General features: G+C 39.0%; 1 protein-coding gene across 1 annotated transcript in view; it reads right to left on the bottom strand.

Annotated features, from left to right (window-relative positions):
• LOC150078464 (ribitol-5-phosphate transferase FKTN-like) overlaps positions 1 to 16,047 on the bottom strand; it is a 57,146-nt gene extending 41,099 nt beyond the window's left edge. The window contains exons 1-3 of the mRNA XM_090384576.1: positions 15,904 to 16,047; positions 7,051 to 7,239; positions 3,540 to 3,823 (exon numbers count right to left, since the gene is read on the bottom strand). Coding sequence (XP_090240702.1) covers positions 3,540 to 3,823; positions 7,051 to 7,239; positions 15,904 to 16,047 — 617 coding nt within the window. The remainder of the gene's footprint in view (positions 1 to 3,539; positions 3,824 to 7,050; positions 7,240 to 15,903) is intronic.
• Positions 16,048 to 18,170: the final 2,123 nt, after the last annotated feature.

Genomic DNA, 18,170 nt, shown 5'->3' with positions numbered 1-18,170 from the left:
GTTCGCGAGAGGGAAAATTTCCGGTTTACTCATTCAAGCAGTAGTCACCGCACGAAGAGCATGCATCGATATAAGAACTATGAACTGGCAGACATGCACCTTGTGTATGGATTAGCAGAGGGCAATGGATGAGCCGCTCAACGAATTTATGGAGAACGCTTCCCAGACAGACATGTACCGGACCACGTTTGTTTGCACATGTGCATCAAAATTTGTGCGATTATGGGTCATTTAGAGATAACAGCAGTAGTGCGGGCAGACCACGTTCAATGCAAACTCCTGCCATGAAAGGAAGTATGTTGAATGCCGTCCAGAATAATCCTACTACAAGCACACGTGCCATTGCCTCTGCCTTAGGAGTGCCTCGTTGCAGTGTACAGCGTGTCTGGCACGATGATTCCTTACACCCCTTACATCTCCAAAGGGTTCAGTTACTGCTCCCCCAAGATTATCCTGCACATGTGGCTTTTATGCAGTGGTTTCTCCAAGAAAGTGTTCAAGACTTGAATTTTCCAGCTGATGTTTTGGTCACGGATGAGACTTATTTCACTCGGGAAGGCTTATTCAATCAGCACAGTGCTCATGTGTGGGCTCATGACAACCCACACGGTGTGCGGCACAACATCGCTTCGCAATAAATGTGTGGGCAGGTATGGTCAGTGACTGCTTAGTCAGCCCATACCTGTTACCATCCTGCATGAACTCTGCTAAATATCAGATCTTTCTTGAACAAGTTCTACCAGGGTTACTAGACGATGTTCCAACAAATGTGAGACGCAACATTTGGTTTCAACATGATGGGGCGCCTGCCCATTATGGAAGGTGTGTTCATGACCATTTGAACAGGTGTTTTGGGCGTCGATGGATTGGCCGTGGTGGACCCGTTGCCTGGCCCTCACACTCACCTGATTTATCGAGCCTTGATTTCTTTCTGTGGGGGCAAATCTATCGTGTATGAATCGCCTGTGGAGACGGAAATGGATCTCGTGGCGAGACTCGTCTGCGCTGCTGCTATTGTCAAAGAAACTCCAGGTGTGTTCGACCGTATCCGCCAATCCATGCTGCATTGGTGTGACGCATGCATCGCATCTCATGGTGGAACCTTCGAGCATCTGTTGTAACATCATGAAATGCATCAATCTCGTACTCCGTTGTTAATATTATGTCAAATTAATGTTTGCCACTAATTACTGTCTTGTGTCATTTCTGCTTCTTGTGCCTCTGCTACTACTTTCCCCTGACGTTTCCGGTTATGGGTTCCTATGCGATTCACATTCCTTTAGATGTTACCTACCTCCCCTAAACGTTTGTATCAATATTTTTGAAACACCCTGTATAAATAGATGGCACAGCTTCCAGTGAGCAATGCATGAAAGCCATCATAATCCTGTCACTGTACTGGAAGTGTGTCTTCATCTGGACAGCTAACAGCAAACATCCCAATTAAGAACTACAGAATCAATTGCAAGATGCAAGTGCCATCCCTGAATGCAATTTATAATGCTTTCTGTCACTGTTATACAAAGCCTCTCAAGCCAATTCCAGTCATAAAACCCATGTTCATTGTTAACAATTACCATTTCTTCAGAGCCTTCTTCCCACACATGCACAGCTATGGCCAAATGATCAAAACTAGCTTCCCTGTTTTGCATTCCTGTATTCTTTCATCCTATCATTAATATGATGACTGTCTCACAAACACATCATATCCCACACTCCAGTCACTGTATCTTGTACTCAACTCTGCTCTTTGACTCCTGTGGAACTAGAGTCAATCTCTGAAACTGTCATGGAAAGCTTCCTGCCAGGAAACTTTACACACAGCAGCCATTATATGATTTCAGGAACTTAGAAATCTATTCTGTTAAGCCCAAATAAAAGGGCACACTGGCCATTGTAAGAGAAACATGGAGCCTCCTACCTTATCCTATTAATTTCTTGTGCCACTATCCTCAAAGGTACTGCAGTGTGACTATGCCCTGTCTGTCAATGCTCCCACAATGCTATTTTAATGCAATGCTGCATGAGCCAATGCTTAATTTATGAACTGGGCAGTGCACTTCGGCTTCCTGTAAACTGTGTTCCCAATTTGCAAATTGGGAATGCAGTTCCACAAGAAAGGCAGGATGCCATCCATCTCTGTTTCAGAGTTATACTGCATGTATGCTGAAAAGCTATTAAAATAATGCAAAAGCTTGCCCTTCTCCACTCCCAAAGAATAACAGTGAATACACACACAGTCTCTGACAACATTACTGCTGCTTTTTTCAACACTGCAGTCTCAATCCTCTATAATTCCTATTATCTCTTCCAACCTCATGATTTCTCTTAAACTTTTGAGTTTCAGGCTGTTATAGCAAAATTATGGTATGGCCACTCCCAATCGCCTGATTAACCCAATTAAACCCAATAGAGCTTATATGGGATCATTTAGACTGACAAGTCAGTGTGAAGTCGCCAGGTGCCAGCACGCAACATAACAAAACACATACTCACATACCTACATACATACACTTGCTGGCCTTGGCCTTTTGTCTTTTCAGATGCTACAGCGGCATATAGAGGGAACCATGGAGACGGCAATTAATCAAATACACCTTGACAAGTCAGAAGTCTGAATGTCTTCACAAAATTTATGGGGAACCTTTCAGATCGCTTGGAATAATGTTAGTAAATTAACTGTATGAATGCCACATCTGTGTAAGGCAGTGATAAAACCTTGTGGAGGATATTTTGATGAAAAATTGGTATAATTGTTAATATTAATAATTTCATTAATTTTTTGCTGTAAATTTTTAAATGCTTAATAAAAATATTAAAATATTTTTTAGTGTGTTGTTTTTTTATATTAGCCTTACATTGTCATAGCTAATTTCAAAAAAATTAACAAAAACTGCTGTCATACACCGTGATTCCAAACTTTTAGGCAGGAGCGAATGAATTATATTTTAACTACCAGTAAAAATATACTTCATTCATTCAATAACCAGGGAGCACATATGTAACTTGTAAAGAAGGCTGAATCTCATGAAGTTCACTTTTGGACAAACTGTGTTGTAGATTACTGGAATAAATTCCTTGACAAGGTTCATTTAAGTTCAAAGTGAAACCATATAATTACTTTTATGGCAGTGAGGAAGGTATAAATGATTGGAACATTTGCATTTTTTTTTAGCAAAAGTAAAAAAAATATATATCTGCTCCATTGAATCATTTAGCCACTCTATATTCTAATACTAATTGGCAACATTCAAGGTTTATTTTTTTTAATACATACAGTAATGATTGCCACTGCTCCCTTAAACAAAAAGCTCTTTCTGTATTCAAAAATAACAGTACTTGGTTTCCTAAGTGTTAATGTAAAATTGGGCTTTAGTCAGTAATATCTCAGGTTAATTCATTCTCAGGCACAAATTTCTCACAAAATTCTTCAAAAATTTTAAACAATACACTAATCTTTAATAATCATTAAAAAATAAATAAAACTTGTGGATTATATAGTCAAAAGTGAGCATACATCTGGTAGTCAGAATACTTACTTATCATATGCAGCAGCATTAGAATTAATTATGAGATCTGCAGTTTCCCCACTCATTTTTTTCATGTCTTTCCAGACAGCTTCAGAAACATGCAGGGGTGGATACCACCAAAACTTTCCTGGTCTTTCATACATTACCGACACATGAACTCCTTGGCCATCCAGAAAGAGCAGATAATGAAATGGAATAATGACCTTCAGATCATGCTGCAAAAGTGTGGGGTCCTGCCCATTAAAAATCAGGTTCTGAAATCTCCTGTTTCCGAGTTCTTCGATAAAATATTCCTATAAGAAATGTGAAATTTGAACATTAAATATCAGGTTTTATCTACATACTCATATTCAAATTATTCACAGTATTTATGGTTTTCAAGGAAAATTTTCTTTAAATAAGTTTCTTACCAAACTTGAATGCTCTAAGGAGTAACATACATTGTAGAATAAACTGTTTAACAAGAAGAATGAGACATATGGAATAAGCAGTCAACAAGAACAAGATCTGGCATTGCTTGTAAAGTACTGTGCACATGCTCTGTTAAACATGACTACTACTAATGGCACACAGTTAATCTTTCATGCTTTCACAATTAGGACCAATTAAGACCTCAGATTTACAATGGACCACACTGAAATATACTGTTATTTGCTGTAATAAAAGTTATTCCATGGTCAAATTATAAAATTATCTTTATTCTAAACTTTTCATTAATGTTTTTTTTTTACTTTTAAATACTGAATATAAAAAAATAAATTATAATTCAATGATAAACTGCTAATAAATATAAAAAATATTATTGCATATAACAGGATTCTAGTGAATATTTTCATATACAGTGACTTCTTACTTTACACATGTTTAATTTATGCAAATTTAAAATAGCGCGCAGCAACCATATTTAAGAAACCCACCAAGGGAGGGGGAGTACATACCCAAACAGATATTCGACTTCGACAAAAAAAATTGCAAAAAAATGACTGATGGCATTTATATTTCCATTGCTGAAAAGACTGCCTGGCTTTAAGGCAGCAAAAGATTGGCTAATACTTCTGTTTGGTGCTAATATGGAGGATCATAAACTGAAGCCTGTGTGCATTTGCCACTATAAAAACCCTCGTGCCCTTAAAGGTTACAACAGGTCATACATACCCGTGTATGACCTATCGTATTGAAACCCTAAAGGGTGGATGACTGCTGTTATTTTCAGAAGTTATCTTGGATCTCAGTCACGACCAGAATTAGAAGTGTATTGCAAGGCAAAAGGAATTCCGTTCAACATCTTACTTATTCTTTATAATGGTACAAGCCATCCACCCAGTATTGTTGATGTCTGTTCCAATATCGATTGTTTTTTTCCTAGCAAATACAACCTCAATACTCCAGTCTGTGAACCAACGTGTGATTAAATCTTTTAAGGCTCAGTATTTAAAGTGAATTCTGGCTGATCTAATTCACAAGACAGACCACAAACAGATGAGTGTGCAGCAATATTGGCAAGCCTTCAATATAAAAGATGCTTTAAAATTCATTGATGCTGCATGGCACGAAGTTCCACATAACTGTATTCAAAGTTTGTGGCATAAGTTATATCCCAATCTTAGCAATACTGATGAAGATTATGCATAAACTAAAGACAAATGCATGAAACTCACTAAACGATAAGGTTCCCAGAAGGCAACTGATGTTGATGATTTAACTGATTTCCATCGAGTGTTTAGAGTATCAGAAAGAAAAAATACAAAGGTAATTATTTCTAACAGTAGTTTAAGCCACATTTGAAGGTATAATGGTAGAAGTTTGAATTTGTTTGTTGTGAGAGCCTTAGTATCAAAATATAAAATGACTCAGTACTTTTTCTAAAATAAGGAAAAGACATTCTAAAAAAAAAAAAAAAAATTGAGCTCTGAGTTCTTGATGAACTCCAAACCTGTTTAACTGGAGCAAACAGCAAACTTCTCTTCTGTTTTTCTTTTTGTTTTTTTTTTTTTATTGTTAAAACAGAGTTTATGACAAAATGAAATTGGCATTCAGCCAGTGTGACTGAATGCTACACACAAAAAAAAAAAAAAAAAAACAGTTCACCCATTCGTACCTTCCAAAAATTTGTCTAGTTCTCCTTTGAATTTATTCAACCCACCCACTTCCACAGCAACAGATGGAAGACTGTTCCAACAAAATAAAGAAATTTCCTTTTACATCAGGATGCTATCAGTCATTAGGATTTAAAGTCTTAAGTAAGCTGATACTATTCAAGTAATATAAATTAGACAATTAACAAGATGTCAAAGAGGTTTCATGAATTATAATAAAAGCAGCAGAAGGAAAAGAAAAGACTGGAGGCGCAAATAACAAACAATTCGTCAATGCTTAGCTTCATGAATGAACTATCACTGCCGAAAGTCTAATCCAGAACCAATGGAAAAAAACAGAAGTCATTAAAATGTTAGCAAGATGTCAGAGTTGATCATCAGATGACTCAATCATGCTAATATGTATGGGAAATCACGTTCTATTAGAAGATACAGAAAATTCTTGATTTTTCTTAATTCAGGAAACTGATTAAAACAATATGAAACAACAATTTCTAAAAAGTGCACAAAGCTGAAAAAAAAATGGTTTAACTAATGTACACTGATACATACTTTTAACATGTCCTTAAAACACACATTTAATTTAATATTCTAGACTTTAGATATTACGGTGGAGCGTCAATAATCCGAATGAGCCAGCATTTATTTTATTTATTTTTTTTTTTTTATGCTGGTGCCATAAAATAATTACACTAAGCAGCAGTTATTGTAATCATGTTTGTGAATTGAATTTTGATTCTATTAAACAGCAATTCTAATAAGCAAAAATCGGAAGAATATTATCCACAGGCTATAAAAATGAAGATATAAAGCACAAATTTATGCCTTCAATCTTTTCAAATAACATTTCAATCTATGTTACAAATCTTCTAATAAGTTCCATCTCTTATCTATGTTCACGAGTAATTGTAGACACTGTTTATAACAGATGTCAGCAAGAAAATATATTTTAAAATCAGAGGAAGAGGAAACCTTACCTGTCAGCCACCACTGTACGAATGCAACTTACAAAATCAATATGGTGAAATCAAATTGATTGATACATAATTAAATATAGAAGATAATATTACATCAAAAAAGAAGTAATGATGAGTTTTCTAAGAATTTTTTTATTGCTTTAATGATTTTCTATGGTTTGTTAAAATTTTTTAAAATTCTAATCTGATTTGTCCAATATTAGAGAAGTAATTTCACTCTAATATTGGGAAACTAAGCCACAATAAGAACAAATGTTTAAAAGCATCTATATATATACAAAATTTCATTTTCATGAATTTTTCACAATTTCAAAAAATTCTTAAAAAAAAAAAAAAAAAAAACTCAATCTTCAAGGCCCAATTTTAACCTTTCAATGAGTGAAAAGGTTAAAATTCTAAAAAATCTTGGGGAAAAAAATTCTGTTTAAGCCATTTATATAAACAAACCTTTTGAGTCTGGGTAGATAAAGCACCCAGTGTTGCCATATGAGTAATTCTTTGTCCAAGGCACAAAATATGACAATTTTCATGCCCTGCAGTACTACCATTCTGAATATGTTTTAGAATATGATGATCAACTAAAAACAAAGGAACTCCTAGATTTTGGCCAATATTTGTTACTTCTTGTATGATTTTCTATAAAAAAAGAAAAACAAAAGTTTCATAAACTCATTTTAATCCTCTTTATATGCAAGGAATTGAACACAAACACACATCCCAAAAAATATAAACAGAGTATTAGAACTAGTAATGGCATAACTGAAAGATTTTCATAACTGATTAAATTGATTATATGCAAATTAGATGATTAAAATATTTACAACAATGATGACTGAGCTATTCCCAATAAATACACAACTCAATATAATGTGGAATCACTTGTAATGTGGTAAAATGTAAGAACCCAATTTGTTCCAGTGCATTTACTGGTTTGGAGTTTTAGTTGCTGATTTTGTACAGGCCTTATGGAGCAATTGTTTGTTTGTTTGTTATTTGGTTTTTAGGAGCATTAGCAACTAAGGCCATATTGCTCCGGGATATGCGGTGGTCATTTCCTGACCTTTCCGCATCCTCCGTATTTGGTGGTGACGGGCTCGAACCCGTCTAATCAAGAAGCGTGTGCTACGCACTGCTGCTCCTTCCCACCTGGCTACGGAGGTGCCTATGGAGCAATAAGCACAATTGCTATATGTAAACATGATGTCCTATGAATAAACTTAATAATACCACTATTAATTTCTTTTGTTGTTTCAGTCATCTTTTTAATGCTTTGTATTAGACAAATACAGCTCAGGTCGGAGACCCCCATGACTAATTTCGAAAGACAGTCAAATAATAATTCTCTTTATTTTTTTGTCTTTATTTTATTTCTCTTTATTTTACTGTATTGATTGAACTACGGCATTAAAAGGCAAGCTCAGTGATATGAATAAACTCAAATAAAAGTAAAATTTACATGTGCTATTTGGAAATTGTACATAAGCTTACTCTAACGTAAGGTTAGTGTGCATTTTCAAATTTTTGTTTTCTTTCCTTTCTTTTTAATAAAAAATTAATGTCCATGAAAGTTCTCAAAAGAAAAGCACAGTCAGTTAAAGAAAAGCTAGCTGCACTGGATTAATTAAAATGGGAAAGATGCAAGTGGAGGTGTCTCAACACACAGGTGTGGGGGAATCCACTATCACGGGATGGATAAAAGATGAAGCTGACCTAGGGCAGGCAACAAGTAATTCTGATGCTAGTGAAGGTCTCCAGTGAAAATGGCCTAGACAACAAGTGACAGCTTGCTGGATATGGCCCTGTTCACGTGGTTCATGCATGAACAATACAGAAGAAACATTTATACCTGGTGAAATTATCAGGAGTCAAGCTGAAAAACTGAAGAAAGATTTAGACAGTCAGCACAAAGTACAAGAATACCAGAAAGAATTCAAAGCACGCAAGGGCTGGGTCAACTGATGGAACATGTGGCATGGAATTCACGAGGCTGTAATTTTGGGTGAAATTCAATATGCAGACACCAAGGCTATTGATGACTATCCATCACAATTAAAAGTCATCATATAAGAAGGTGGCTATGTTCCGGAACAAATTCACAATTGCGATGAAACAGGACTTTGTTATCGCATGCTTTCCGATAAGACACTAGCTTGTAAATCTGATGAACAAAAAAGCACAGGGCTTTAAAGTGATGATGGACAGGATGACATTGCTGTTTTGTGTCAATAAAGCCAGCACACACACACACGTGCAAAAAAAAAAAAAAAAAAAAACAAGGGTGCCAAGGTGTTTCCACCACAAAAATGGGCAGGCATTAGTGTTTCCATATTGCCACAGTAAGAATGCCTGGATGACAGCAGAGATTTTTGAGGAATGGCTTCATAAACTTTTGTGCCATCTGTGCATGCATGTGTAAGAAAGAAAAATATGGAACCTAAAGCACTTTTGCTGCTGGACAACTGCCTTGTCCACCCTTCTGCAGAAAACCTCATACGCCATGACAATAAATTAAAATTGAGCTATTTGCCAAAGAATACCACCTCAAAGTTCCAACCTTTGGATCAAGGCATTATATCAACCTTCAAGATGCACTCTAGGTAGGTAGATATTGGATTTTTCTGGCACATTAGCAGCAGTGGCTATTATATGCCAAGACAAAGATAAAAATCAATTCCAGTAACTTCAAAGGAAGTTACATGGTCAAAAGATTAGGTATAAGTTTAAAAGGTGGTATATATTCTAAAATTATAAGGCTTATTTTATATACACATATATAAATTAGTAAGTTGTAAAAATGTAAAAAGAGCTGAAACTTTGTCATTGTTAGATAAAATCTGACTGAGTGTATAAAGCTCAGTCAGATGGCTAAAAGTGGTAAAACAAGTATTATTAAAATCTGGGCACTCAATTAAAATATGTTTCAGGGATAAAACTGTGTCATAGGACTCACACATAGGAGGGTCATTAGCCCTCAGCAAGTACAAATGTGTCAGATGACTGTGTCCATTGCAGGTCCAGGCAAGAACAACTTCCTCTTTACGATTACTGCACAGACTAGACTGCCATGGTTCAATTACAGGCTTTATATGATGTAATTTATTTGTTGTCTGTCTACTCCAAGAATCTTGTCATTGGGAGTGTATCTTTTGGTATATATTTGCCTGTAGTCTATATATGGGACTGATAGGCAACAATTATTAGTGGGGGTTGCTGATTTGGCTGTGGTGTCAGCCAAATCATTTCTCCTAATCTCAATGTGGCTGGGAATCCGGCAGAAGTGGATATCGCATTCACATTCATACAGAGAGTGGATCTTCTGCCGAACCTGAGACAGAACTGGGTGGGGATTATATCTCATTGATAATAAAGCCTGTAAGATTCTCAAAGATCAGAATATAAAATGAACCGTTGGTGCTGGCATTCACTAATTTAATCCAAGGCTACCTCAATAGCATGCAGCTCTGCAGTAAATATGCTGCATTCAGGGAGAATCTGCTCTGATATAGCTGTGTCCAGAAAGACAGCAGCAGATCCTACATATGATTCCAACTTCGAGCCATCTGTGTAAACTGGCATGAAGTCAGAATGTTCAGCCTAGTGTGCTGAATAGAGCTGCAGGTAGACAGACAATGGAGTATCTGACTTTTCCCAGTTTTTAAGGAAAAAAAAGTTGCATGTTGGAACATGAACATGCCAGAGCAGAATGGGCTGCTTTGGCAACCCATTTTTTTGGGCAACCGTGTCTACCTTGATTTTAAGTTCTCTGAGTAGCTCTTGGACACGAATACCATAAGGATGATTGGCAGTTTGACGGGCATTGATAAACTTTCCCATCGTGGCTCAAAAATACTTTAGAGACAACTACTTGCTTTGAAGCAATAATGGTGGTTCATTTGCTTCAACATATAGGCTCTGGACAAAAGATGTTTGATATGCTCCAGTAGCAATAAAGAGAGCTTGATGTCGGACAGGATCCAGCCATTAAAGTACACCGTCCCTGGCTGAAATGTATACCTGGGACCCATAATATAGTTTGGATCGTATAAGTGCACGGTAGATGCGTAATAAGGTATAACAGTCCACAGCCTAATGTGTAGGTGAGAGAAAACAAAGGATATTTAGACATCTCATACACTTTTTATGGAGTCAGTGGACATATTCCAAAAACATAAAATTTTATCAAATATGGGTCCCAAGAACTTGGTGTGTGACACTACTAGAATAGCATTTTGTCCAAGCCTCAATTCAGGTTCAGGATGAAGATTACACTTCATCACAAAATTACAAGTGTACACAAATCGTCTTCTGCAGCAAGAACCTGAATCCATTAGCAAGTGCCCAGAAATCAATGTCTAGCTGCAGTTGTCTTTCAATAATCCTCATGTTGCATGACTGAGAAAATATGCTAAAGTCGTCAACATAGAGGGCACTGTTTACAGATGTAGGAAGTGGTTCTGTGATGGAATCGTCAGCCTAATAGATGGCAAAAAGCATGACACTTAATACTGATCCTTGAGGAACTCCCTCCTCTTGGCAAAAGGGATGACAGAGTGAGGATCCTAAATGAACTTGGAAGGACTGGTTGGCTAGAAAGTTTTTTATAAAAATGGGGAGTTGCCCTCTAAGACCAAGGTTATGCAAATCTTTTAAGATGCCAAATCTCCAAGTTGTCTTTTTTTTTTTTTTTTTTGTTTAGTTGTTGGCGCATCGGCTTCTGTGGCCATATTGCACCTCCCAAGGTTTTTGCATTTTGTACTCTGATCCAAGCCCGAGGCGGGATTCGAACCCACGACCTTTGGGTTGCCAGGCAGGCACTTTACCCACCCGGCTAGCCTGGTCGGCTCTCCAAGTTATATCATACACTTTCTCCATATCAAAAAATACAGACACAAGATGTTCACATTTTAGGAAAGCATCCTGGATGGATGTTTCCAGTCTAATAAGATGGTCCAGGGTGGACCAGTTCCTTAGGAAGCCACACTGGATATTGGAGAGAAGACTGATTCTAAATACCATACTAAATGAAAATTGACCATTCTCTCCAGGATTTTGCACAGACAGCTACTCAGAGCGATAGGATGATAATAAATACCAGTAGGGATTTTAGGATCCTTTCCTGGCTTCACAAAGGCAAGAACATTTGCCATGGGCCAGGCATCCAGAAACTGCGCTTCAATATAGATTCTGTTATATGAAAGGGGCAGGTGATCCATAGATGTTGGTGAAAGATGCTTAATCATTTCATAATGGATGCCATCTGGTCCAACAGCACTTACCTTAGAAAGGGAGAAAGCTCTTTTTAGTTCTTTCTAGGATAGTGAATGGCCCGTTGTAGGAACAAAGGCCCTTTTATGTGAAATTTAATGCCTGTTTTCCCCTTTTATGTTTCAGAACTAGGAACTCTGAGGAATAGGAAGATATCCAGAGATGTTTCAAAAAGTTTCCCCAAGGGCATTCCCTATTGCAGTTGACTCTGCAACAGTGCATCCATTATATTCTATGATTGATGAAGGGTGAAAAGTATATTTTCCCTTTGTTTTCAGATTTTATCCCAGACCACCTTAGTGCTGGTAGATTGGGTAATAGATGATGTAAAACAGATCCATGATTAATTTTGACTCTGATGGTTAATGTAGCATGCTTTGGCTCATTCATGTTTAAAAGCTTTATGTTTAATTGTTTAAAATCAATAGAGTTATTAAATGCATTAAATGTTTAAAATGTTTAAAAGTTTAAAATTCATTTCCCCGGATCCCAATGTGGCTTGGGATCCAGCAGAAGTGAATGTCAAATTCTGATTCAACGACAGAACAAAGCATCTGCCGGATCCGGGACAGGACCGGATGGGAGTTGTACCTCATTGATACTAAGGCCTGTAACACGCTCAATGAATCACAGTAAATCATGTACCTTTGGTAATCGCTATTTATAATGAACTCAAGGGCTATTTCAATTGCATGCAACTCTGCAGTATAAATGCTAGTTTCTTGTGGAATCTTAAATGATAATGTCTTGTGAGGAAATACAACAGCAGATCCCACATAAGATTCTAACTTCGAGCCATCTGTATAGACTGGCAGAAAGTCAGAGTACTGCTCCCTATGTGATACGAAGAGTTGTTGGTAGATGGACAGCGTCGTACTAGCCTTCTCCATGATCTTAAGGGAGAAGTCACAAGTTGGCAGATGTGCATACCAGGGTGGAAGGCATTGCCTTGGTGACTGGACAACGTTGTCTACCGTCATGTTTAGTTCATTTAACAGCCCTTGGATCCAAATACCAAAAGGTCTGTTGGCAGTCCGACGGGCATTATAGAGATTTTCCCAACGTGGCTCAAAAACTGATGCCCACGTGGGATGATCAGGCAGGGCTTTCAATTTAAAGGTGTAATGTAATGACAACTGCTTACATCGAAGAGATAGGGATGGTTCAATGCTCCTGTGGCTGTCCGAATGGCCTGAGGGTGGACTGGATCTAACCACTGAAGTACGCTATCTCTAGCAGATCCATATACCTGGGACCCATAATCAAGTTTAGAACGGACAAGGGCTCGATAGAGATGAAGAAGGGTAGATCGATCGGCACCCCATGAAGTTGACGAAAGGGCATGAAGGACGTTAAGCCCTTTAACACACCTTGTCCTAAGCTGATGAATATGTTGAAGAAAAGTCAGCTTTTTGTCAAAAATAAGTCCAAGGAATTTGATTTCTGCTACGACTGGGATGTTGTTTTGTCCAAGCCTTAAATCTGGTTCAGGATGAAGATTATGTTTGTGACAGAAGTGTACACAAACGGTCTTCTGTGATGAAAATCTGAACCCATTAACCAATGACCAAGATGTAAGGTGGTCAATGGTTTTCTGCAGTTGCCTTTCAATGACCCTCATATTGCATGAATGACAAAATATAGTAAAGTCGTCTACATAGAGGGCATTGTTTACCATGGGTGGAAGTTGTTCTGTGATAGAGTTTATTTTGATTGCAAAAAGCATGACACTTAGAACGGACCCTTGTGGGACTCCCTCCTCCTGACAAAACTCTCTCTCGAGAGTGGATCCTAAATGAACTTGAAAATGGCGATTCAAAAGGAAGTTTTTAATAAAGAGAGGGAGGTTACCCTAAGACCAAAGTTGTAGAGGTCTTGTAATATTCCAAATCACCAGGCTGTGTCGTACACTTTTTCAATATCAAAGAAAACTGCTACGAGATGCTCGGATTTAATAAAAGCGTCACAAATGTATGTTTCAAGTCGGATTAAATGATCCAAAGTGGATCTGTCTCTTCAGAAGCCGCACTGTGTCCTGGAAAGCAGACCATTTGTTTCCGAATGCTACACAAAGTGGGCATTAACCATTCTTTCCAGGACCTTGCACAAACAGCTTGTCAGAGCAATAGGACGATAGTTAATTGGATTTCTAGGATCCTTTCCTGGTTTTGGGAAGGCAAGAACGATTGCTTTCCGCCAAGAATCCAGAAATTGTTTATTAAGGAAAATTCTGTTAAACAAAATTAATAGTTGATTTTTGGAATGTGGTGACAGATGTTTTATCATTTCGTAGTGGATGTCATTGGGCCCCACAGCACTTGCATGCACAAGAAAGAGTGCTGCATTTAACTCTTCCTGTGTAAAGGGCTTGTTATATGGTTCAAGCCCTTTTGAAGAGAAGTTTAATGGATGTTTCTCTTTGAGGGCCAAAAAATCTGGGGGAATGATGTTATTGCAGATATTTTGGCAAATGTTTCCCCCTACAGTATTTACAACTACAGTTCGGTCTGCAATTGGACATCCATTGTGCTTGAGAATCACCGAAGGGCATGGTGGGTAATTTCCCTTCATTTTCCGGATCTTGTCGCAGACTACTTTTGAGCTGGCAGTCTGGGTTATTGATGATGTAAAACAGATCCAAGATTTCCTTTAGTTCTGACGTTGGATATAACGTGCTTTTGCACATGCACGTTTAAATGATATTAGATTATCAGTCGTGGGATATCAGCAGAATATCCCCCAGGCTTTGTTTTGTGCCTTTTTTGCTGTTGTGCACTCTGAATTCCACCAAGGTTTAGGAAATAGTGGAAACCAGCTGGATGTTTTTGTGATTGAAATTGCAGCTGCTTGGACAATACTTTCTGTGACGTACGCGACTGCATCATTGATATGTTCCCGACTGACTGTAGCGATGTCAAGATTTACCAGATATTGAAAGGCATCCCAGTCAGCCTGATCAATCTTCCACCGTGGTAAACTAAATGGCTGACACAGTCTACCACTAGTTAGGGTGGTTATCATGGGGAAGTGATCGCTTCCATATGGGTTTTCTTCCACCTCCCAAATAAGTGAAGGAAGGAGAGAAGGGGAGCAAATAGAAAGATCAATGGCAGAAAACGTACGGATAGGCATGTGGAAGGTGTTTGTTCCCACATTTAGTGAGCATAGGCTCTATGACTCGTCCCCTTCCATTAATGTTAGCACTACCCCACAGAGTGTTATGTCCATTAAAATCCCCAAGAATTAATAAAGGGGGAGGCAATTGCATGACGATGTTTGTTTTTTTCATTTATGCTTGTTTTGGTTGTTGGCGCATCGGCTTCTGTGGCCATAATGCACCTCCCAAGGTTTTTGCAGTACTGTGATCCAAGCCCTAGCCGGGATTCGAACCCGCGACCTTTGGGTTGCCAGGCAGGCACTTTATCCACCTCCTGGCTAACCCGGTCGGCATTGCATGACAAGATCATCAAAGTCTTCCTGGAGGATGTCAATACCAGGTGGTAAATAAAGAGAGCAAACAGTTAATAAAAACCCTACTTTAAGGCAAATTGCTACAGCCTCTACGTTGGTTGTAAGTTGCAAAGGCTTAAAGGGAATCTGGTTGCTCACGACGATTGCAACTCCTCCATGAGCAGGACCGTCCCCAATTCTGTCCTTACAAATGATTGTAATGTTACGCATGGTGGGGGTCATCATTTGCCTTTAGATAGATTTCCTGTACACAAAAGCACGCTGGCTTGTACTTTTGCAGAAGTGCCTTGATGTCATTAATATTTCGCTGGAATCCACAACAGTTCCACTGTAGGATTTTAGCCATTATTTTGGCTTGGTGGGTCCATCAGGCGGCTTCCAAGGTGCTGAGGGCTTACTTTTATCAGTCTTGAATTTTTCTTTTTTGGGGAAGAATGGGCGCTGTCCTGTGTCCATTTCTTCCTCCGTAAAGAGTTCCAAGACTGAATCATCATGTACCTCCTTGGTTTCGACATCCATTTTTTCTTGTCCTGACATGGGCTGTTGATTTTTTTGTAATGTTACTTTAGTGCTTGCTTTTGATAGAGCTGGAGCACTGGGAGGTACCAATATTGGAGTGGTAGCTGACTGAGATTTCTGTGCTGGTTTTTCTGAACTTAATAGATAGCGGGCGATGGGCATGAATGATTCTTTCAGTGGTACAGTCATATCCGTTTGGGTGCCATCGAGCATTTATTGGATACCTTTTTGGCATATGTTGCTTTACCGCTACTTACTGGTTTAACTTTACTGGCCTCTTGGTATGAGATGTTAAGTTCTGCCTTTAGTCGTCGTATTTCCTTTTCTTCCTTCCACAGCTGGCAAGCTCTTGAATATGCAGGGTGTTCTCCATTGCAGTTAATACATGCAGCTTTCGTAGCTGAACATCCAGTTATTTCATGGTCCTTTGCACCACATCGAGTGCATGCAAGGGAACTACGGCAGGCCATTTGCGAGTGTCCGTATTTTTGACACTTGAAGCATCTTAAAGGGTTTGGTACGTATGGCCTTACTTTACAATTCAGATACCCAGCTTTAATCTCATTAGGTAATATTGGCATATTAAATGAAAGGATCAGGTTTCTAGTAAGTACTAAATTCCCATCCGTACGTATGAATATTCTCTTGGCAGCTGTCACTCCTTGTGGCTTAGGTTCAGAACAGATTTCTTCCTCTGACACTTCCATAAGATTCCACTCCGACATCACGCCACGAGAAGAATTTAATGTCTTATGAGGGGTGACTATAATCGGAATTCCCCCGATTAAGGTAGCTCAAAGAAGCTGTTCTGAGTGCTTTTCATTTTTGGTTTCTATTAAGATGTCGCCAGAGCGTAGCCGTTTCCTCTGAATAAAGAAGGGCGATATCTTTAAAATGGATCTTTCAGATGTTGATTGGATAACCAAAATGTGTGGGATTGGTCCTGATTTTTCTTCCTTTCTTAGCCATTTGGCTGCATTAGTTATATTCTCTTCATCTGTATTTTGATCTGGTAGGGACCGTGTCGAGGTCCCAGGAGAAAAGTTTGGAGTTTCAGGGTTCATAAGTGTTTTGGAATGGTTAGGTGCCCAGGCTCCCCACCCACCACAGAGCCCAAATGGGACGCTCACTACCCGGCATGCAAAAAATGCGCTCGGGAGTGGAACGCCAGGACTACCCAGACACTATACCCGCACCTCTGTCAGCTGGAGTCCTTTCTCTTGGACCTTGAGAGTAGGGGCATGGCAGCGATACGGTTGACCCTTGCAGGCGAACCTGCTAGCCGATTGATCCTGGCCGAGCCATCCAGGACCACCCGTCTTGTCGAAGCAAGGGTCAAAGTGGTGTATTGAAGCTGGGCCGCTCAACCACCAGGATCCCCCTTTCCGAATTTCCACGGGTCGCAGCGCACAGCAAACACGTCGGATTCCATTGATGTTAGCCTGGAACCTAGGCTGTGGGCGTTGGATCCCAGTGATGCTGCTGGGTTTCCAGATTAGCATCACTGGGAGGTCCCCTCACCACATACAGATGCCCACGTCGAGGGGAGGTCCTGAGGAGAACACTACGCATGGAATTGACACAGTTGATCCTTGCAGGCAAACCTACTAGCCGATTGATCCTAGCCAGGCCATCCAGGACCACCTATCTTCTCAAAGCAGGGGCCAAAGTGGTGTGTTGAAGTTGGGTCCCTCAACCATCAGGATCCCCCTTGCTGAATTTCCACGGATCACAGTGGATGGCAAACATGCCACACTCCATTGATGTTAGCCTGGAACCTAGGCCATGGGTTTTGGATCTTAGTGATACTAATCTGGAGGACCAGCAGCATCAGTGGGAGGTTCTCTCACCACATACAGGTGCCACATTGAGAGGTGCACTATATAGTAAAAATTTAATCAAACAAACAATCAATGACAAAGTATCCATAACAGAATGCTTGAAGAAGCTCATACTAACTAGTGTTTTTGACTTGGCAGAAAAGACGTGGGGAACCATATCACCATATACAAATGAAAAGTGTTGGGAGCAAAATTTATGTGAAACATTTGCAATTGCACCTGACTCAGAAGAAGAGTTTAGGGGTTTACTAAATGAGGCATCAACAAGACAAATACAGTTTATCAGGAACTGATTATACAGTCTGGTATTCACAACATTTATGACTGGATCCATACTGATGATTTTCCTCATCCAAATGCTCTAAGTCTCCAGGCCCAAACTGGAGCCACATCTCGTGACAGCAGTGAAGGAAGAAAAGGAAGATGACACACCACTTTCTCCATCCCTAAAGTAACAGAGGCTTCAGCAGC

The sequence above is a fragment of the Mastigoproctus giganteus genome, chromosome 11 (assembly GCF_048544385.1).
Source record: "Mastigoproctus giganteus isolate SK-2022 chromosome 11, ASM4854438v1, whole genome shotgun sequence".
In the NCBI taxonomy this organism is placed as follows: Eukaryota; Metazoa; Arthropoda; class Arachnida; order Uropygi; family Thelyphonidae; genus Mastigoproctus; species Mastigoproctus giganteus.
The sequence above is the reverse complement of the archived record's forward strand: the minus strand, read 5'-3'. Positions and strand labels throughout refer to the sequence as shown.